The sequence below is a fragment of the Giraffa tippelskirchi genome, chromosome 5, assembly GCF_054371585.1.
Source record: "Giraffa tippelskirchi isolate mGirTip1 chromosome 5, T2T-mGirTip1v1.2.pri, whole genome shotgun sequence".
NCBI lineage: Eukaryota > Metazoa > Chordata > Mammalia > Artiodactyla > Giraffidae > Giraffa > Giraffa tippelskirchi.
In genome coordinates, this window is record NC_137279.1 from 143687272 (window position 1) to 143711401 (window position 24130).

The following is a 24130-nucleotide window of genomic DNA, read 5'->3' on the forward strand; positions in this document are numbered from 1 at the left end:
TGTATACATATATATTTAAGCAAAATAAAATGACTAGAACAACACACGTATATAACTTCAGTTATGTGTACCTACTGGATGCATGCATGCTAAGTTGCTTCAATCATGTCCGAATCTTTGCAACCCATGGACTGTAGCCCTGTAGGTTCCTCTGTCCATGGGATTCTCCAGGCAAGCATGCTGGAGTGGGTTGCCATGCCTTTCTCCAGGGGATCTTCCCGACCTAGGTGAAGGAACCCATGTCTCTAACATCTCCTGCGTTGGCAGGCAGGTTCTTTACCACTTAGCCCCACCTGAGAAGTGCTCAGTAATTTTGACAGGATTTCCTCTGACAACTGCTATTTTAAAATTGCCTTTGACTCTACAAAGATTATTCCTTATGAATATACACATTTGCTGGTTTGGAGAACTTCTGTGAAGCCTGCTTACAACTTCTACCAGATAAGAGGTCCTTCAGTGAGAATTAGAGCTTGGTTTTCTGGGATTTCGTTATATTCACTTTACTAAATTTCTTGGGAGGTATTCTTTTTTAACTGCTATGTGATCTTTTTAAACTGATGTTCTTTTTTAACTGATATGCTACCTCATTGCAAGCTGATGGTAAAAAAGATGCATTTCAGGAGTTGGGCCATAAGCTCATATAACCTTATTTCTCTTGGGAGTTAACTTTCTGTTCCCTACCTCAAATGATATGTCTTTCCCCAGCTCATTATCTTCCTTGTGCTTTTTTAAAGTAGGTAATAGCCAAGACTATGTTTAGTATCTTTGCTTGCAAGATTGCAGTTTGACAATTAGAAGAATGGTGATGCTGTGAGTGTGGAAGGGGGATCTCGTTTCAAGGAAGATGCGTTAGATTGTTGTGTCATTTCTATATAACCTGTCTTCACAAAAATAATCTTCAGTGACTCTTGGGATGTTTTGGAGTTGTAATAGCATTTTGTGTTTGTCTCTATTGACCAATAAATTTGAGTTGTCTTTTCCCTTAGAGTGTCTTTAAACTTTCAGGAATGTCATAGGGCTGCAGGTTTGTCAAGTATATCTTGCACAACAATATGTGTTGTCAATTATATGAATGCTTGGTTTTTTTTTAATGCAGTTTAGGAGTGGAAATTTTTCTGTCCTTTTTTCCCCTCAGCAGGATTGTATTAAGAAATTAACTTGATTTCTTTTAGTTTCAAAAAATTCTTTTAGTCTCTCATGTTCAAGAAGTAACACTAACTTTGGCTAGCTTCCTGTTTCTGGTGTGTTTAAAGAATTTCTTCCTAATGATGTCAGAGTACCCTACATCATGTGTCTTGAATTATTTATTGATGATCCTAATTTTTAGTTTGTGTCTAGCATAGCACAATGTGTCTGTTTTTCTGTTCTTTTTGTTGGCTGTATTTTTAGTGTTTGAAAAGATGCTTTAATCTTCTGCCCACAGTAAACCTAGGCCATTTTATACGTGAATAATCTAATCTTTACATGGCAATATGGAATAAAACCTCACCTTTTTCTGAATTAGAGGTGAACTTATATGTGGATACATTAATGATATTGCAGTGTTATTTTAGGAGTGCTGGATACAACAGAGGAGAAAGCTTTTTGAGGGAACTGGGCATCTTGAAAGACTAAAAAGAACTCAAAAGTTTGTAAAGACTAACTTTGTGGGTTTCAGAATTTTGCCAGCAGCATTTTATTTACTTTGGCAAAGGATTTGGACAATATTTTAACTGGATTTTGATTTAAGATTGTAGTGTCACTGTATTGTATCTACAATTCTTCTATAGTGTAAGCAAATTCCATTCCTATTATTGTTTTTTTTTAAAAGAAACAGTAAAGTAATAAAAAGAATGTATAGCTTTTTGCATGCAGAAACTACTCTTTTTAAAGTAGATGTCTTAGTGAAGGATCTTGGAAAGAGATAATAGAAAAGTATATGTTAAAAAAATGAAGAATATATCTTTTTAGGAGGAACTCAAATGTTAAATAAAAGGAATAATGAGTAGCTTTAAGAAAGAGAACTTTACTGTTTTGCAAGGGAAAATTCCAGGTTCCCTTAGAATGGTAGCCATATATAAATTAGAATTAACATTGATAGTTTTCTTAGTTCCTGAATTATGCTGTAAACTACTTGCTAGGGCCCTAGCTACTAAAGATAGAAGATATGGGGTCTAGAAAGTGGGGGTGACTTGACTTAGGTGATAGTATTGGGAAAGCATTAATTCTGAGGAAATGGATGATAGTTTGCAAGGAAGGAGGAGGTGTCCCTTGGAGTCTTGGTAGTGAAGGGAAAGAAAGAAGCAACTGCACATAGGGGTCCAAAGGAAATGAGAGGGGGAAAATAAAAGGACAAATTCTGTTCTCACCACCACCACAAAAAGTACCATTTATTAAAAAAATTTACACTTTATTGTAGCCATAGAGGAGGATGCTGTTGAATGGAGAGAAACCTAATAAGCCAACTTATCTCCTTTCTTTCCCCATCACGAGATAGCTTACTGTATTGCTGCATCTAAAAAAAAACAATGCAGATAATTTTCAGTAAAAAAAAGAAGCCAACATCCATACAGAGTTACTATAAGAAAGCAAAAAACTAAAATCAAGTCTTCTAAACACGCTGACCAGACAGAGAATGAAAGGAAAAATAAAAAGAAAGAAAAGACAGGTACAAAAAAGGAAAACTAAGATAAAAGTCAAAGTGTTAGTTGCTCAGTTGTGTCCAACTTTTTGTGATCCTATGGACTATTGCCCTCCAGGTTCCTCTGTCCATGGAATTTTCCAGGCAAGAATACTGGAATGGGTAGTCATTCCATTCTCTAGGGGATCTTTCTAACCCAGGGATCAAACTGAGGTCTCCCACATTGCAGGTAGATTCTTACCGTCTGAGCCACCAGGGAAGCCAAGGCACAATCAGTTCAGTTCAGTAGCTCAGTCGTGTCCGACTCTTTGAGACCCCATGAATCACAGCACGCCAGGCCTCCCTGTCCATCACCAACTCCCGGAGATTACCCAAACCCATGTCCATCGAGTCAGTGATGCCATCCAACCATCTCATCCTCTTTCGTCCCCTTCTCCTCCTGCCCCCAATCCTTCCCAGCATTAGGGTCTTTTCCAGTGAGTCAACTCTTTACATGAAATGGCCAAAGTATTGGACTTTCAGCTTCAACATCAGTCCTTCCAATGAACACCCAGGACTGATCGCCTTTAGGATGGATTAGTTGGATCTTCTTGCAGTCCAAGGGACTCTCAAGAGTCTTCTCGAACACCACAGTTCAAAAACTTCAATTCTTCAGCACTCAGCTTTCTTCACCGTCCAACTCTCACATCCATACATGACCACAAGAAAAACCATAGCCTTGACTAGACAGACCTTTGTTGGCATAGTAATGTCTTTGCTTTTAAATATGCTATCTAGGTTGGTCATAACCTTCCTTCCAAGGAGTAAGCGTCTTTTAATTTCATGGCTGCAATCACCATCAGCAGTGATTTTGGAGCCCAAAAAAATAAAGTCTGACACTGTTTCCACTGTTTCCCCATCTATTTCCCATGAAGTGATGGGGCCAGATGCCATGATCTTAGTTTTCTGAACGTTGAGCTTTAAGCTAACTTTTTCGCTCTCCTCTTTCACTTTCATTAAGAGGCTCTTTAGTTCTTCTTCGCTTTCTGCCATAAGGGTGGTGTCATCTGCATATCTGAGGTTATTGATATTTTTCCTGGCAATCTTGATTCCAGCTTGTGTTTCTTCCAGCCAAGCGTTTCTCATGATGTACTCTGCATATAAGTTGAATAAGCAGGGTGACAATATACAGCCTTGACATACTCCTTTTCCTATTTGGAACCAGTCTGTTGTTCCATGTCCAGTTCTAACTGTTGCTTCCTGACCTGCATACAGGTTTCTCAAGAGACAGGTCAGATGGTCTGGTATTCCCGTCTCTTTCAGAATTTTCCACAGTTTATTGTGATCCACACAGTCAAAGGCTTTGGCATAGTCAGTAAAGCAGAAATAGATGTTTTTCTGGAACTCTCTTGCTTTTTCGATGATCCAGCGGATATTGGCAATTTCATATCTGGTTCCTCTGCCTTTTCTAAAAGCAGCTTGAACATCTGGAAGTTCACGGTTCACGTATTGCTGAAGCCTGGCTTGGAGAATTTTGAGCATTTCTTTACTAGCGTGTGAGATGAGTACATTGTGCCGTAGTTTGAGCATTCTTTGGCATTGCCTTTCTTTGGGATTGGGATGAAAACTGACCTTTTCCAGTCCTGTGGCCACTGCTGAGTTTTCCAGGTTTGCTGGCATATCAAGTGCAGCACTTTCACAGCATCATCTTTCGGGATTTGAAATAGCTCAAATGGAATTCCATCACCTCCACTAGCTTTGTTCGTAGTGATGCTTTGTAAGGTCCACTTGACTTCACATTCCAGAATGTCTGGCTCTAGGTGAGTGATCACACCATCGTGATTATCTGGGTCATGAATATCTTTTTTGTACAGTTCTTCTGTGTATTCTTGCCACCTCTTCTTAATATCTTCTGCTTCTGTTAGGTCCATACCATTTCTGTCCTTTATTGAGCCCATCTTTGCATGAAATGTTCCCTTGGTATCTCTAATTTTCTTGAAGAGATCTCTAGTCTTCCCCATTCTGTTGTTTCCCTCTATTTCTTTGCATTGATCGCTGAGGAAGGCTTTCTTATCTCTCCTTGCTATTCTTTGGAACTCTGCATTCAGATGGGAGTATCTTTCCTTTTCTCCTTTGCTTTTTGCTTCTCTTCTTTTCTCAGCTATTTGTAAGGCCTCCTCAGACAGCCATTTTGCTTTTTTGCATTTCTTTTTCCTGGGGATGGTCTTGATCCCTGTCTCCTGTACAATGTCATGAACCTCTGTCCATAGTTCATCAGCCACTCTGTCTATCAGATCTAGTCCCTTAAATCTATTTGTCACTTCCTCTGTATAATCATAAGGGATTTGATTTAGGTCATACCTGAATGGTCTAGTGGTTTTCCCTACTTTCTTCAATTTAAGTCTGAATTTGGCAATAAGAAGTTCATGATATGAGCCACAGTCTGCTCCCGGTCTTGTTTTTGCTGACTGTGTAAAGCTTCTCCATCTTTGGCTGCAAAGAATATAATCAGTCTGATTTCAGTGTTGACCATCTGGTGATGTCAAGACACAATACTCAAATATAAATAACTTAACATTACACAAGCAGTTGCATTATGAAAGAACACCATGAATCAGATACTTCAAAACTCACAATTGAAATTGACAGTGAATAGGAAGATGTATGAAATAGGAGCTGACTGAACTCTGGAAAGGAAATCAACAGAAAAAGACAAAAATCATTTCAGAAATGAAAAGTAAATACAAGGGACCCAAGGTAAGATAGATATTACCAAAAATTCAGTAAGAGACATAAAGACTAGAAATGAAAAAATTCATGAAAGTGAAATTGAAATAAGATAGATAAAAGGATCTGAGAGAAAGAGAGAAGATCCAATATATTTAGATCAAGAAATTGAACTAGAAAAATAAATGGGAAATAAACAGAAATAATATTTAAAATTGTAATAAAACAAACTTTTCTAAAATAAAAGGAGACTTGAGTTTCCATATTGAAAGGGCCCCCATGTGCCTGGGAGAATTGATTGATCTAGAACAATTGACTTTTAGCTATATCCTATATATTAGTATTAGACTTTAAAATAAAAGAAAAAGACCACCTGAGCCTTCAAGCCAAAAAAAAAAAAAATAGTTTTATTTTTAAAATAAATTAAAAAAGAGAGTAATTAAAATGGATTGAAAATTAGTTTGACATCACACCTTTAGCAACATACATAGCAAGAAAATGATGGACTTTTTCAAGAAATTCAAAATGAGTAATTTGTTATGGGACATTGAATAAGTAAAAAGCTCAAAATCCATAGTGATACCCAAGATTACTTGGGAATTGTACTTTGAGTGACTTTTTTAAAAATGCTGCAGTTATTAAGAAAATTTTCAAGGGTATTCCCTGACAGTTACGACTCAGTGCTTTCACTGCTGGGGTCAGAAGTGTGGTATGATCCCTGGTGGGGGAACTAAGATCCTGAAAGCTGTTCAGCTGGACAAAAAAAAGAAAAAGAAAATTTTCAAACCTATCATTGGTTGATGCATGCTGAAGTGTTTAGATGTGACCTGTTGTGATATCTGCAACTTTAAAATGGTTCAGAAAAAATAAAATAAGGAAAAAGAAGTTGAATTTGTTTGCAACAGCTACTTGTCATTTTTGAAATTGTTTGAATTGGTAATATTAGGTTTCTAATATTTTTGTATCTTTTATATTGATTGAAAGATTTTATGAGTAAAATGAATTCCATTTTATATGTCATTACTTTGTATTTTTAGAAGAATTTTTCATGTTTCTGTTTACTCTTAGAATTACTTCAGTGATCTCATCTACACTGATTTTTTTCCCCAGCAAATATTTATTGAAACTTCTGGTGCCTTAATCAAGGCAACAGCACCAAACTCTACTGAGTAGTCATTGTATTATTTCCTGCCACAGACATACAGTAAAAAAAACCCCACAAATATTCCAGTTTCACTTAGAAATATCCTGAATGAGGAAGGAAAATTTTTTAATGAATTATTTATCTTTTTATTATTGAGTTGTAATATAGTTTTGATACAAATATTTTTTCAGATGTATCAGTTCAGTTCAGTCACTCAGTCATGTCCAATTGTTTGTGACCCCATGGACCACAGCACCCCAGGCCTCCCTGTCCATCACCAACTCCCGGAGTTTACCCAAACTCGTGTCTGTTGAGTGGGTGATGCCATCCAACCATCTCATCCTCTGTCATCCCCTTCTCCTCCTGCCTTCAATCTTTTCCAGCATCAAGGTCTTTTCAAATGAGTCAGTTCTTTGCATCAGGTGGCCAAAGTACTGGAGTTGCAGCTTCAACATCAGTCCTTCCAGTGAACACCCAGGACTGATTGATCTCCTTTAGGATGGACTGGTTGGATCTCCTTTCAGTCCAAGGGACTCTCAAGAGTCTTCTCCAACATCACAGTTCAAAATCATCAATTCTTTGGCGCTCAGCTTTCTTTATAGTCTAACTCTGACATCCATACATGACTACTGGAAAAGCCATAGCCTTGACTAGACAGATCTTTGTTGATAAAATAATGTCTCTGCTTTTTAATATGCTGTCTAGGTTGGTCATAACTTTCCTTCCAAGCATTAAGCGTCTTTTAATTTCATGGCTGCAGTCACCATCTGCAGTGGTTTTGGAGCCCAAAAAAATAAAGGCAGCCACTGTTTCCATTGTTTCCCCATCTATTTGCCATGAAATGATGGGACCGGATGCCATGAACTTAGTTTTCTGAATGTTGAGCTTTAAGCCAACTTTTTCACTCTCTTGTTTCACTTTCATCAAGAGGCTCTTTAGTTCTTCACTTTCTGCCATAAGGGTGGTGTCATCTGCCTATCTGAGGGTTATTGATATTTCTCCCGGCATTCTTGATTCCAGCTTGTGCTTCATCCAGTCCGGCATTTCTCATGATGTACTCTGCATATAAGTTAAATAAGCAGGGTGACAGTATACAGCCTTGACATGCTCCTTTTCCTATTTGGAACCAGTCTGTTGTTCCATGTCCAGTTCTAACTGTTGCTTCCTGACCTGCGTACAGGTTTCTCAAGAGGCAGGTCAGGTGGTCTGGTATTCCCAGATGTATGATTTGCAAAAATTTTCCTCCATTCTTTGGGTTTTTCACTCTCTTGGTAGTGTATTTTGAAGCACAAAAATTTTAAATTGGTATTTAATCTATTTTCCTTTTGTTGCTTGGTATATGTTTTGCATACCTAAAAATATAGATAGAGTTTTAAAAGGTGGTACATTGTGAAATGTTTAAAAATAATGTGGGTTATTTTTGGCCAATGAATATTTATTTTATTTTTGATTGTATACTGTATTTATTTGTGAGGGCTGCCATAACAGAGTACCACAGACTGAGTAACTTAAGCAACAGAAATTTATTTCTTCACAATTCTGGAAGCTGGAAGTCCAAGATCATGGTGTTGACAGGATTGTTTTCTTAAAAAGCCTCTCTTGTTGATTTATAGATGATTAAATCTTCCCCTGGTATCTTCACGAAGTTTGTCTTTATCTGTGTCCACCTCCATAACTTTTTTCATCTTTTAATACTGGAATTCTACCCATTAAATAGTAATTCCCCCTTCTCCCTTCTTTTGCTCCTGGAAACCACCCTTCCATTTTCTGTCTCTATAAAGCAATATTTTAAAACAGTTTTTTTCATCAATAGTAAGAGTCTTCAAAGTTCCTCCAATTAATTATTTTTATGCTAATCTGCAAAGTATATATAAACTTTTACCTAGCTAAGAGGTCTTTTAAACTCTTATGTACAAAATTTTATCCTTATTTGTATATTTGTCTTTTTATTGGGAGAGATTCCAGATTTCTCATCATCAGATTTCTTAACTGGAGAGTTATACTAGTCTTGTTTATTTTTCAAGGTAATTCAAGGTTTCAGTTTTTAAATTTAAGTTGATAAGGCAATGTGTACTTTACAGGAATAAAAGGTAATTGAAACTTTAAATGTGTTTCGGTCTTACTGTTTTGAAATCTAATGTTTATTTGCTATTTTTTAAATGTTGATACTTTTTAAAGAACATTTTTTTGTAGTTTTCTTCATTTGGAGAGATTTTATTCTTACTCTGCACTTTACTCTTTTGTACCGTCAGGTATGTATTGTGTCAATTCTGCATCTCATTGAAATATAAGTATTAAAATATTTTCCATATAGAATAACCTCTCAGAGAGTTATTATTGTCTTTATTTTATTCATATATTCATTCAGCAAACATTTATTGAGTCTTCATTATATGGTAAACAGTGGCTATACAAAGAAGAATAAGACGTGATTTTTGTCTTCAAGGTGGTAAAAAAAATGCACCTAAGTAGATCTAAATAAATTACTATATTTGAAAGAATAGTAAACAAAAAGGGAGTTTTGATTGGTCCAAATAGGAAACAGAATGGAGAAAATCAGAGTCGTGGGAATCAAGGTCTGCTGGCAGGGGACCAGTAGATAGGCATGGCTGAAAATGTTGATTCGGGTGTAGAGGAGGAGTTGCTGAAGATGAGGCTTGAATAGTTGGAGCCAGATTTTGAAGACCTTTAAAAGCATATGCAGTGAACATGGAGTTCTTAAACATTTTTAAGTCTCAGAGTGAAAGACAGGATGAGACTATTATGTGATGTTAGCTAGTCTTATTAAATAGTAATTTTATGCAATCTGAATGTATATATGGTTGTATCATTTAAAAATTATCCTTAGATTATTTTTCATAAATTATTGACAAATACTGCTTATTTTACAATCTCAGATATATATATTTTAATATAGTTCATATTTGGTATGTTTAAGTATATGCCATATTTAAAAAATACATACTTTAGCTTTGTGTTTTTTAATTTCTTTTTTCCAGCTATAAGAAAGACCAGATGGTTGAGGAACTAATGGAACCTCTGAAATACGCTGAACAACTTCCTGTAGCTCAGATAATACACCAGGTTTGCTTTCTATTTTATTCTTTTGAAAGAAACAAGATTTTTAATCTCTAAAAGTAATTGCTTTTGTTAGGTTTTTCAGAATCAACGTGCTATAGCTGAAAGGCATTCCAGGCCGTCTTGCCCTATTTAGACTCCACCTCTTACAGTTGGAAATCTCATTCAAAGCGCAATATTAAAAGGCTACTTGCTGTTTAACAGTAGAATTCTTGCTTATATAAAATACAGGGTAGAATCAGAATTATCTTTTGTGCATTACTTAACAACAAGACTTAATTTCAGAGAACTTTCATTTGAACCATTGTATATGGTACTTGTTAATGACAAAGAAAATGCTGAAAAAATATCATTTGGTGTAATTTTTTTGAGTAGCTAAAATGAGAAAGAAATCTCTCCCTACTTCTTCCACCCCACCCCATTATCAACTCTTGTAAAGTGTAATTCTAAGTGTCATGTGGGTAATTTTTTCATTTCCAATTATAATGACTCTATCATCCCTTCTACATAACTGTAATCTTAGAGAAGGCAGTGAGGTAAGTTTTTAAACTTAGATTTTCTACTGTAATTCTGACAGCATACAAAGTCTGCCCTGCTGGGCCAGAATCTAAGAATTTTAAAAGTGATTTGTTGATGAGAGTTATGGCTGATAGACCTGCCAGATTTATCAGAGGCTATAGATTATAGGAAATATTAAAAGCCCTTAAATGTCAGAATTTGTCAAAATTTTCACAAATGTTAATTATTATTATGAGTCTTTCCATATGTCTTTGCCAATCAAAAGAATTTTTATTTAGCAGATACAGATTGATTATAAGTACCAGGTTGAGCTTATTAAAAGAAAACAGGCTTTTACTTTAAAATGTTGGCTATATAAATCTTTTCATGGATGTTAAAATTGAATATTAAAATTCTATGAGAAATTACAAAAAGTGGTCTAAAATTTGCCCATAGTCGATCTGTGGTTGGTAATCAGGTCCAGTTATATGTCAGGAATTCCCTGGTGTTGTCAGAGCTTAAATGACCTAACAGCCTGCAAATGTCACATTTAAAATTCTGTCTTCATGCCTGACTCTCAGCATAAATGAATTAAACAGCAGAGCAGGCAGCAAGTCAATATGTTCTTAACAGTAAGAGTGAGCAATGAAACAGTTCGTGGTTTGTTCAGAATAGGTAAATAGAGTCTGCCCACAACACTCCACCTAGAATAAAATCTAAAACAGGAAACAAGAGTTAACCTTTAAGATGGTTGACCAGATGAAATGTCAGTCATATTTTTATAGCTTGAATGAACCAATAAACTGCTATTATATACACTGTGTGAATTCAAAGATGAAAAACTTTGACCGTGATCAAAATTTTTATGATGATATTCTTGGCATTATAAGAAGCTATATTAATTTTAACACTGAATTATAAACATTATAATGGAATTTTTATAGTACCTGAATTTATAAAATTTTTATTTTAAGATTCATGATAGGGATTTCATTTTCTTTATATTGAATAAAATTAATTTTGTTCTCAAGGGGTAATCAGGAAAGATCATTTTTCCTCTTTCGCTTTGTTGACAATACTACAAGTTTGAAACTGTTACACTTGTGTGTGGAGTGATCTTTAAGAAACACATGAGTTATGTTGCTAGGAGTTCACTTATAAGTGAATTATTTGAAAGCCATTTTTTCCCCTAAGAGAACAGTAATGTATGTAATAATTAGGTGCAGGCAGTCCCATAAAACTTCAAAATATGTAATATATCTGTATTATAGTGTTATTGAAGTGTATATTTAACCTCCACTTATAATAGTGTGTTTTTGTAATGTAAGTAACTGTTTTTCTTCTCATCTTGAGTCATGTTTTACCTATGTCTGTTTTGGAGTGTGTGTCATTCTTATTTGAAATAATGTTATTTATTCACATATCTTATCCTCTGTGTGCTCAGTCACTTCAGTTGTGTCTGACTCTTTGCAACCCCATGGACGATAGCCCACAGGCTCCTCTGTCCATGGGATTCTTCAGGCAAGATTACTGGAGTAGGTTGCAGTTTCCTCCTGCAGGGGATCTTCCTGAACCAGGGACCAAACCTATGTCTCTCGAGTCTCTATGTCTCCTGCCTTGGTAGGTGGGTTTTTTACCACTAGTGCCACCATATCTTCTATTTGATCATCTTTCTGGATATCCTTGTTTTCTTGATATTTTTTCAGCATCTTATCTTGTGCCATTTTTGCATATGTCTGAATAGATGGAGATGTGTATGTGTGTGTGTGTGTGTGTGTGTGTGCGCGCGCGCGCGCACGCAATGGTATAGTGAGAGCCAGAGCATCTCTTTTCCCTACCACCCGGGCATCAGAAACCAGGGCACAGTTTAGAAAATGAGAGAGGAGGAGCCAGACACAGGGCTTAACATGAAGAGCAACTCGAGAAATAGCAGAGAGTGAGAGAGAGGAATGTATTTCAGTCATTTGAGTAGTTAATTTCTTGTTTATATTACTTAAACTGCATGTTACAATGAGGAGATAGACAAGATTTCAGTATTGCCATTTTATACTGCCATATTATTTACCTTTTTTTAGGTGTCCTAGCAAACATGATTGCACATCTAGGAAATCCAAGGCATTCAAGTTATAAGCAGTAGAAGTAAGAAGAGAATCTGGTGAGATAGTCAGATATAAGATGAATAAAACTGGTGCTTCTTCATATTTGCAATAACTACACAAAATGGAAATGGGAAAAAGGTCCTTTCACAATGAAGGGAACTATAAAATACTAAGGGAGTACATTTGGCAAGTAAACTATAGAACTTACAGTGTAAGAATCATGGAAGCATACCACGTTTCATAAGCAGAAAGTTATACCAAATATTTGATGGGGCAGGGAACTTAATATCATAAAGTATAATTCTCCCAAATTAGCAGTTCTAATTAGAATAGAAGCAAGGTGTTTTTTTTTTTAATGTTAGAGAAAAAAATGACCACATAGTTCATGTGGAAGAACAAATATCTAATAATAGGCAAAGAAGGTATATAAAAGAAAACACAGCCTCTTGAATCATATAAATATGTATAGACAAAGGAATAGATAAATGGATTAATGGAATATAATGAAAGGGTGGATTTCAAACATTATTATAATTCACAATAAGAAATACATTTTACATAGATTGATGTATGTATGTGTTAAAAATTAGAAGTAAAAGTTTTATGAAACATTTACCCTCATTACATGTGATGCACATTATTTTCCTTTTTTGGTTTTTTTTCAGTGTCAAATAAAACTTAACTAAATTGATTTCAAAAGCAAACAGTCCTGACCTGTGGCTTGAAAACACACTGAATAGAGAATTCAAAGAAAAAAATTTATGAGATTTGATCATTAAATATATGATTAACAATATATGTATTTCAATAGGAAAACAGCTTAATTTCAATTTCATACTATATAATATAAAATAAATTTTATATGAAGACTTAAAATAAGATTTTAGAAGAAAGATTCGGCAACTCCATTTTTAATTGAAAGAACTTCTTAATGAACACACAAATGCAGGAGATATGTTTGGCTCCATAAAAATTTAATATTTCATATATCAAAAGATACCACAACATTAAAACACTAATGTTAGAATCAAAATAAGATCTTTGCAAAGAAGACAATAGTGAATTGGTTAATATCAAAAATATATGCAGAATTCTTGAAAGTTTATAAAAGACAAAACAACTGAGTAGAAAAAAAAGACAAAAGAGATGAAAAGCAGGTCAGAGAAGAACAAACAGAAATGGCTAGTGAGTGAAAAGAAAGCCTAAAACTCATTAAGGAAGTACACATTACAAATTAAGTAAAATTATTGTATGCCCATCAAATTGGCAGAAATTAAAATCACACGTTGGAAAACAGTCTGGCAGTTTCTCAAAAGGTTAAATGTAGGTTTACCATTCAGTTCATTTCAGTTTCTCAGTCGTGTGGCTCTTTGCGACCCCATGAACTGCACACGCCAGCCCTCCCCATCCATCACCAACTGCTGGAGTCTACCCAAACCCATGTCGATTGAGTTGGTGATACCATCCAACTATCTCCTCCTCTGTCGTCCCCTTCTCCTCCTGCCCTCAATCTTTCCCAGCATCAGGGTCTTTTCAAATGAGTCAGCTCTTTGCATCAGGTGGCCAAAGTACTGGAGTTGCAGCTTCAACATCAATCCTTCCAATGAACACCCAGGACTGATCTCCTTTAGGATGGACTGGCTGGATCTCCTTGCAGTCCAAGGGACTCTCAAGAGTCTTCTCCAACACCACAGTTCAAAAGCATCAATTCTTTGGCTCTCTGCTTCCCTTATAGTCCAACTCTCACATCCATACATGACTACTGGAAAAACCATAGCCTTGACTAGACGGACCTTTTTTGACAAAGTATGTCTCTGCTTGTTAATATGCTGTCTAGGTTGGTCATAACTTTCCTTCCAAGGAGTAAATGTCTTTTAATTTCATTGCTGCAGTCACCATCTGCAGTGATTTTGGAGCCCCCAAAAATAAAATCAGCCACTGTTTCCACTTTTTCCCCATCCATTTGCCATGAAGTGATGGGACTGAATGCCATGATCTTAGTTTTCTGAATGTTGAGCTTTAAGCCAACTTTTTCACTCTCCTCTTTCACTTTCATCAAGAGGCTCTTTAGTTCTTCTTCACTTTCTGCCATAACGGTGGTGACATCTGCATATCTGAGATTATTGATATTTCTCCCGGAAATCTTGATTCCAGCTTGTGCTTCCTCCAGCCCAGCGTTTCTCATGATGTACTCTTCCTATAAGTTAAATAAGCAGGGTGACAATATACAGCCTTGACATACTCCTTTTCCTATTTGGAACCAGTCTGTTGTTCCATGTCCAGTTCTACTGTTGCTTCCTGACCTGCATAGAGGTTTCTCAAGAGGCAGGTCAGTTGGTCTGGTATTCCCATCTCCTTCAGAATTTTCCACAGTTTGTTGTGATCCACACAGTCAGGCTTTGGCATAGTCAGTAAAGCAGGAATAGATGTTTTTCTGAAACTCTCCTGCTTTTTCAATGATCCAGCGGATGTTGGCAATTTCATCTCTGGTTCCTCTGCCTTTTCTAAAACCAGCTTGAACATCTGGAAGTTCACGGTTTACGTATTGCTGAAGCCTGGCTTGGAGAATTTTGAGCATTACTTTACTAGCATGTGAGATGAGTGCAATTGTGCGGTAGTTTGAGCATTCTTTGGCATTGCCTTTCTTTGGGATTGGAACGAAAACTGACCTTTTCCAGTCTTGCGGCCACTGCTGAGTTTTCCAAATTTGCTGGCATATTGAGTGCAGCACTTTTGCAGCATCATCTTTCAGGATTTGAAATAGCTCAAATGGAATTCCATCACCTCCACTAGCTTTGTTTGTAGTGATGCTTCCTAAGGCCCAGTTGACTTCACATTCCAGAATGTCTGGCTCTAGGTGAGTGTGAGTAATCACACCATCATGATTATCTGGGTCATGAATATCTTTTTTGTACAGTTCTTCTGTGTATTCTTGCCACCTCTTCTTATTATCTTCTGCTTCTCTTAGGTCCATACCATTTCTGTCCTTTATCAAGCCTATCTTTGCATGAAATGTTCCCTTGGTATCTCTAATTTTCTTGAAGAGATCTCTAGTCTTTCCCATTCTGTTGTTTCCCTCTATTTCTTTGCATTGATCACTGAGGAAGGCTTTTTATCTCTCCTTGCTATTCTTTGGAACTCTGCATTCGAATGGGTATATCTTTCCTTTTCTCCTTTGCTTTTCGCTTCCCTTCTTTTCAGAGCTATTTGTACGGCCTCTACTCAGACAGCCATTTTGCTTTTTTGCATTTCTTCTTCTTGGGGATGGTCTTAATTCCTGTCTCCTGTACAATGTCACGATACTCTGTCCATAGTTCATCAGGCATTCTGTCTATCAGATCTAGTCCCTTAAATCTATTTGTCACTTCCACTGTATAATCATAAGGGATTTGATTTAGGTCATACCTGAATGGTCTAGTGGTTTTCCCTACTTTCTTCAATTTAAGTCTGAATTTGGCAATAAGAAGTTCATGATCTGAGCCACAGTCAGCTCCTGGTCTTGTCTTTGCTGACTGTATAGAGCTTCTCCATCTTTGCCTGCAAAGAATATAATCAATCTGATTTCTGTATTGACCATCTGGTGATGTCCACATGTAGAGTCTTCTCTTGTGTTGTTGGAAGAGGGTGTTTGCTATGACCAGTACATTCTCTTGGCAGAACTATATGACCCAATGATTCTAGCCTACATATGTAAAAGCATGCATCCACACAAAAACCTGTACATGATTGATCATAGCAATATTATTTATAATAGCCAATAATTGGAAACATCACAGTGTTGGTCAACTAATGTACAAATAAAATATGTCCATACAGTGTGCCATTATTCAGTGATTAAAGGGGAATGAAGTACTGATACCTGTACTACATGGGTGATCCTTGAAAACAAACAGTGTGTTAAGTTAAAGTCTATCATAAAAGACCATATGTTGTATGGTTCTGTTTGTGTGAAATGTCTAGAATAGGCAGATTTGTTGTGGGTTGTCTAGAACTGGGATGAGGTGGGGAATGAGGAATGACTTCTAAATGGGTATAGGGATTCTTTTTTTTTTTTGAAGTGGTAAAAATGTTCTAAACTTAGTGGTAAGCATTGCAATTGTTGTTGTTCAGTAGCTAAGTTATGTCCAAATCTTTGCGACCCCATGGACTGCAGTATGCCAGGCTTCGCTGTCCTTCACCATCTCCCAGAGTTTGCTCAAATGTACATCCATTAATTTGATGGTGCAATCCAACCATCTCATCTCTGTCATCCCCTTCTCCTCTTGGGCTCAATCTTTCCTAGCATCAGGGTCTATTCCAGTGAGTCAGCTCTTTGTATCAGGTGGCTAAAGTATTAGAGTTTCAGCTTCAGCATCAGTCCTTCTGATGAATGTTCAGGGCTGATTTCCTTTAGGATTGACTGCTTTGATCTCGTTGCTGTCCAAGGGAGTCTCAAGAGTCTTCTCCAGCATCATAGTTCAAAAGCATCAATTCTTCGGCACTCAGCCTTCTTTATGGTCCAGCTCTCACATTTGTATGTGACTACGGAAAAACCACAGCTTTGACTATACAGACCTTTGTCAGCAAAGAGATGTCTCTACTTTTTAATATGCTGTCTAGGTTTGTCATAGCTTTTCTTCCAAGGAGCCAAGCGTCTTTTAATTTCATGGGTGCAGCCACTGTCTTCACAAATTTTGGAGCCCAAGAAGATAAAATCTGCCACTCTTTCCATTGTTTCCCCATCTATTTGCCATGAAGTGATGGAACCAAATGCCGTGATCCTAGTTTTTTGAATGTGAAGGTTTAAGCCAGCTTTTTCACTCTCCTCTTTTCACCTTCATCAAGAGGCTCTTTAGTTCCTCTTTGCTTTCTGCCGTTAGAGTGGTATCATCTATATATCTGAGGTTGTTATTTCTCCCAGCAATCTTGATTCCATCTTGTGATTTATGCAGCCTGGCATTTCAAATGGTGTACTCTGCATGGAAGTTAAATAAGCAGGGTGAGAGTATACAGCATTAATGTACTCCTTTCCCGATTTTGAACCAGCCTGTTGTTCCATGTCCAGTTCTGTTGCTTCTTGACCTGCGTGCAGGTTTCTCAGGAGGCCGGTAAGGTGGTCTGGTATTTCCGTCTCTTGAAGAATTTTCCACAGTTTGTTGTGATCTGCACAGTGAAAGCTTTAGCCTAGCCAGTGAAGCAGAAGTAGATGTTTTTCTGGAATTCTGTTTGTTTTAATATGACCCAACAGGTGTTGGCAATTTGACCTCTGGTTCCTTTGCTTTCTCTAAATCCAGCTTGTGCATCTGGAAGTTTTTGGTTCATGAACTGTTGAAGCCTAGCTGGAAGGATTTTGAGCATTACCTTGCTTGCATGTGAAATGAGTGCAGTTGTATGGTAGTTTAAACATTCTTTGGCATTGCAGAGCTCTGTGAATATACCAAAACCATTGCATCTCAGTGCAGTGATATTTGCAACAATCTTGCTTGTGGCCACAACAAATTGGAAATGATGTGAATGCCCCTCAGCATAGTTGCTTTATAGTGTGGATGATTTCCAGAAGCCACAGTCAGTAGAGCAAATACATGTTTTCTGTATTTTCTTATAATTGGATTTATTTTTTTATCAACTAACCTCTTATCCCTCCTCTTCTTTCAGCCTAATGGTAGAAAATTTAGTCACTCACACCTAGAGTTTTCTTCCTTTTCCTCTCCTTCCTGGTATGATGGAATCATAGCTTAGGTAGTAGTGGGTAGTGACATGGCTTCATGGTCCTGGGAGATTCAAGGTGTTCCTTCCCTGAGATATACTGTTATATTGTATAGGTTTGGATTGGTATCTGTCTTTTCTGATAGCTGCCGAGTCAGCCGTGTGCACAGTACATCTGTTAATTCTTTACATATCGTCTCTCCACGTGGTTGTATAGCTCTGGCAGTGTTAGAGGAAGAGAACAGAGTAGATGATGAGAAAGACCAGCTCCTCAGTTGTTGTCCTTCCTTCCTGTTCCTTTCGTCTGTTCTCTATCCTGTTTTGACTTCCTCACTTCTTTTTGCCCCCCCTCCCATTTTCCTCTATTTCATTCTTGTAAGCTGAAGTTATTTGAATTATTCCCAAATGTTGTTGAATGTTGTTAGTATTTTCATTGGAAATTGAGTTAAGTGTAGTGTCTGATACATAGTAGACACTGGACATAGACACTGGATAAGTATGGTGACATTTGTTGAATTTAGGAGTCTTTGGCATGCTGACTAAGAAGAAAAGGAAGTGAAGAGTTTTCTAAAGGTCACAAAAAGAGTTTACTGCAGACTATTTATGACACTTGGGTTCCTTTCATGACCAAGAGTGGTAGTATTTATTTAATGTTTCTGAATAGGTAGGCAAATTGTAGGTTTCATTATATTAACAATTCAGACAATCTAGTGGTATTGCAACAACAGCAAGAACACCAGAAGTTGCATGGGATAGTGTAAATTGCAAATACTGATGAAAGGAGTGTTATTTTATGTGAAAATACAACTAATCCTCTTAAAGATTTATAAAGTTAGGACATAAAATATTATGAAAATAGAAAAACACAGGCAAAAGAAAGTAGTTTGGTTACTTTGCATGCTTATGTTGATAATTTTTCTTTTAGGGAGATTATTTTTTCTTTTAATCTGTTTACAAGGAAGGCAGGTACAGAACTATCTCACTGAGACACATATGGAGAGATGTGGATGATTTTCCCATATAAGTAATTTTACATTTATTTCAGAGATGTTAATTTTAAAATTAAACCACTTTAAAAAATAGCTTAAATTTACTATTAAAATTTGAAATATGTGACTATACTATGGTACTTTTGTGGAAAGTTGGTATTTTTTGTTCTTTGTGAAAAGAATTGCATACAGATGGGTTAGAAAACGCTTTTCTTTCTTTTCTTTTTTTAATTGGTAGGTTCGTGTTACTGTAATTTGTAAACATAAAAAATTGATTAGCACCATGTAGAGTTTATTGAATTATAAAATAGTGACAACTAGGGATAAAAAAAAAAAAACAGGCACAATTTTTGAAAAAGAAATTAATATGTAGTTAAGAGTAGTATAAGTTGGAATCAAGATTGCCGGAAGAAATATTAATGACCTCAGATATGCAGATGACACCAGCATTATGGCAGAAAGCAAAGAGGAACTAAAGAGCCTCTTGATGAAAGTGAAAGAGGAGAGTGAAAAAACTGGCTTAAAACTCAATATTCAAAAAACTAAGATCGTGGCATCCAGTTCCATCACTTCATGGCAAATAGTTGGGGAAACAATGGAAACAGTGAAAGTTTTATTTTCTTAGGCTCCAAAATCACTGCAGATGGTGACCGCAGCCATGAAATTAAAAGATGCTTGCTCCTTGGAAGGAAAGCTCTGACCAACCTAGACAGCATATTAAAAAGCAGAGACATTACTTTATCAACAAAGGTCCGTCTAGTCAAAGCTATGGTTTTTCTGTAGTCATGTATGGATGTGAGAGTTGGATAAAGAAAGCTAAGCGCCGAAGAATTGCTGCTTTTGAACTGTGGTGTTGGAGAAGAGTCTTGAGAGTCCCTTAGACAACAAGGAGATCAAACCAGTCAATCCTAAAGGAAACCAGTCCTGGATATTCATTGAAAGGACTGATGCTGAAGCTGAAGCTCCAGTACTTTGGCCACCTGCTGCAAAGAATAGACTCATTAGAAAAGACCCTGATGCTGGGAAGGATTGAAGGCAGGAGAAGAAGGGGATGACAGAGGATGAGATGGTTGGATGTCATCACTGGCTTGATGGACATGAATTTGAGCAAACTCCGGGAAGTACAGGAAAGCCTGGCATGTTGCAGTCAATGGGGTCACAAAGAGTTGGACACGACCGAGTGACTGAACTGAACTGAACTAGAAGTAGTATGGACTTCCCTGGTGGCTCAAATGGTAAAATGTCCCGCCTTCAATGTAGGAGACCTAGGTTCAGTCCCTGGGTTGGGAAGATCTCCTGGAGAAGGAAATGGCAACTCACTCTAGTATTCTTGCCTGGAAAATCCCAATGGATGGAGGAACCTGATAGGCTATAGTCCATGGGGTCAGAAAGAGTCAGACACCACTGAGTGACTTCACTTTCACTTTCAGAAGTAGTATATCAGTCTCAAACACAATTGTTATTAATCTTCCTTTTTGAAAAAAGTGATATATGTTAGAAATGTACTGGAAAAATGAAAAGATCAGTCATGAATGTATAATTTACCATAACACTTTTTCTTTAGTGTTATCTAGTTAGGTATGTGTTTTATTTTTTGAAATTTTGTGTCAAGAATCAATTTTAGTTAGCTCTGCCAGATATTAAAATATTTAGGCTTGTACTATTTAGATATACAAAGTGGTATTGATACAAAAATGTAGGTAAGTCCTAAGTGCAGAATAGATCTGAGTAGAGTAGATAATATAAATCACTTAGCTAGTTAGAAACCCCACTATGTATTTGGATTATATAAATGATAAAGATGACACCACAAATCAGTGAGAAAATAAAGGATTATTCAGTAAATGATGCTGGGACAGTTAAGTCTTTGGGAGGGGCAGCAGAGACTAGATTCTTGATTTATAATGTGTGGAAAAAGTAGATGCTAATTGGATTATAGATCAATGCAAAAAAATGGGACCTGTCAAAACTACATATTGGTAAATATTTGTTGGTAAGGAATTTCTAAGTGTGAAAATCATGGCAAAAGCTTCAAGGAAAATCAATATTTTTGACTTTGTAAAAATGTAAAATTTATGTACATCAAAACAAAAAGGCAAATATCAAAGTGGAAAACTATTTTCCTCACAGAATTGACATCTTTATATATGAAGAGCTTTTACAAAGAGATAACAAACCTAACATTCCAATGGAAAAGGAGCAAAGAACTTCATACAGACAGACCTCAAAAGTTGAAATAACAATAACTAATAAACTGATGAAAACATTAATATTCATTAATGATCTAAGAATTATTCATTTCAACCTTAAAAATTAAAAAAAAAATTCCCATTTAAAAATATCTCTTACATTAGCAAAAATATGAAAAGTAGTAATACTCAGTAACAGCAAAGCACATAAACTATTGGAGAGGAGTGTAAATTGGTAGGGACAGTGTGGTAAATTTTACCAAAATTTATAAATTATGTTTATGAGCTATTTAAAAATGGCTGATTGAACACGTCTATCCTCCTTCCTGAAAAACCCTACTAAAATGACAGTAAAGATATAAAAATATATAAACACCATAAAACAAAGAAAATGGAGGAGTAGAAAATAGCAGATGAGAGGCACCAAAATTGGAAGAAGAAAAGAAGAAAATTCGTTGAATAAATGGTAATCAGTGAAGTGGACAAGCTACCCCCTAACTTCCATCATGAGGGAGATCTCTGAGAACAAGCCATTTGTATTGTAGAACCTGGGAAAGCAGACACCAGACGCCTCAAAGGTTGTGTGCAAAGAGGAACTCCCTGTGCTCTTCTCCTGTTTAGTTCACAAAACACTGGTGTCAGGCAGTGACTTATATTCTATCAGGCAGAAGACTGGAGAATTCCTCCCTGAAGATACTAGCCTAATAGAAAAAAATGGTGTATTGTGACATTTGCAGGACCCCAGTTTAACAGCCTAGTCCCAGTCTGTTCACCTCATTGGTAAGCCCCATGGTTGGTAAGTGCTGTTAATGCATAAAGTCTTATGATCAGTGTTTTATTTCCTCACTCTTGAGATACAACCAAGGATCATTAAACTTTTGGAGAATTCTTTATTATGGAAGACAAAGCTCAAAGTAAGCAAATGGAAAAAGGGACTTAGCAAATATAGACAAAGCCAGGAATAGGAGAAAACAGTAATAACAGCAACCACTACTACCACCACCATTTCAGAAAGCAATGAGAAGGTATTTTATTTAGGAAGCAGGGTACTATACACAAAAAGCAATATGCAGAAAACAAGAAAGAGCTCTTGGAAATTAAAACTATACGACTAGAAATAAAAATTTCACTAGAAAATTTTGAATGCAAAGTTGAGGAATCTCTTAAAAGATGGAACAAAAAGAAAAGGAAAATCAGAGGTAAAGGATAAGAAAATTCAAGGAATACACTGTAGACAATTCTATATGAGTCTCACATTTCTGTATATTTTAAGAGCAGAAGCACTGACAGGCTTTTTAAAAATTATTTATTTTTATTTATTTGTTTATGGCTGTGCTGGGTCTTCCTTGCTGCACATGGGCTTTCTCTAGTTGCAGCGAGTGGGGGCTACTCTTTGTTGCGGTGCACAGTCTTCTCATTGGGGTGACTTCTCTTGTTGTGGAGCACAGTAGTAGTTGTGGTGCATGGGCTCAGTAGTTGCAGCTCGTGGGCTCTAGAGCAAGGGCTCAGGGGTTGTGGTGCATGGGCTTAATTGCTCCATGGCTTGCAGAATCTTCCCAGACCAGGGATTGAACCTGTGTTCCTGTTCCCTGCATTGGCAGGTGGATTCTTAAGCACTAGACCACCAGGGAAGTCCCACGGACTAACAAGCTTTTACTCTGGATTATTTTGGCAAGATGTTTGTATTGTGAACAGTATTGGAAGATAGAGATAGTGACTCCTTTAGATTTGTTTGCTATCACAAAGATAATGTCTCTCTCTTGGGCAAAGATTGGACAGATTTGTTGCAGCTTGTTATAAAAGACTTGGGATTTCCTAGGTTGGGAATTTGTTGTCTGTTACATAAACCTACTGTGTGCATAGTAATTACCAAGGTCTGCCACTGTATTGTCCCCATGGGACTTGCGGACAAAAAGAACTGTCACACATGTGAAGCTCATGTAGCTTATGAGTAATAAAGTACTTTGTCTCTGATTTAGGAGTCCCATGTCTTCTGCCAGTAACCATGAAACTGTTCTAGGCCAGGTTGTTATCTTGGAAGCAGGGTAAAATTTCAGAAACTTCACAGTTTCAGACAATAATTTGTGAGGTCCAACATGTGACTAATGAAAAGTATTGGAAAAAGAAGACAGAAAGAAAAAATAAAGGGGAAGCTATATTAAAGAAATAACACAAGAATATGTTTCCAGAACTCAGGGGTTTGCTAAGAAACAAATAGACCCCATCCAAGGAACATCAGTTTGAAATTTTATAACAACAAAAAATAAAAAGAAAGCCCTAAAAACCTCCAGAATAAAAAAAAAAAAGAGGCCACAATCAAAAGAATAAACATCTTTTGACCATAATCAGAAGAATTAGAGGAAGGAGAATTGGAAATGAAGTAGTAATGTCACCGTTATTTTTTTGTTATAAAGCTCATGTTGCTCATTAGTTTCTAAAACAATGTTCAGACAGTGCTTTACTGCTGCTGCTGCTAAGTCCCTTCAGTCATGTCTGACTCTGTGCGACCCCATAGATGGCAGCCCACCAGGCTCCCATGTCCCTTGAATTCTCCAGGCAAGAACACTGGAGTGGGTTGCTCTTTCCTTCTCCAGTGCATGAAAGTGAAAAGTGAAAGTGAAGTTGCTCAGTCATGTCCGACTCTTAGCGACCCCATGGACTGCAGCCTATGAGGCTCCTCCATCCATGGGATTTTCTAGGCAAGAGTACTGGAGTGGGTTGCCATTGCCTTCTCCGAGTGCTTTACTATATATAAAAATTTACTAAAGATAAAAATTAAATGAAAAAAAGCCAATGAAACCATGTTATTACTTTGAAAAGATAGACAAAATTAGTAACACAGTTAGACTAAGATAATAAAAGAAAAAAATTATCAAAATCAAGAATGAAGAGGGGGCATCACTAGAACCCCTTTAGAAATCAAAAGAATTAAAAGTTAAGGTTATAAAGACCTTTTCCCAACAAATTTTAGACAACTTAGATGAAATGGACAAATTGCTAGAAAAATTCAAATATTAAAACTGGTCCAAAAATAAGTAGAAAAGCTAAATAGATTTTCAAGTTAGGCAATTGAATTTATAAATTAAAATTTTACCACAAAGAAAAGTATGGACTCTGATGGC

General features: G+C 36.6%; 1 protein-coding gene across 2 annotated transcripts in view; it reads left to right on the forward strand.

The window, feature by feature from the left end:
- Nucleotides 1-24130, forward strand: part of PIGK (phosphatidylinositol glycan anchor biosynthesis class K) — a 122266-nt gene that overhangs the window by 66850 nt on the left and 31286 nt on the right. For both annotated transcript variants that reach the window (XM_081491865.1, XM_081491866.1), the window contains one exon: nt 9470-9554. In XM_081491865.1, the coding sequence (XP_081347991.1) occupies nt 9470-9554 (85 nt within the window). The remainder of the gene's footprint in view (nt 1-9469; nt 9555-24130) is intronic.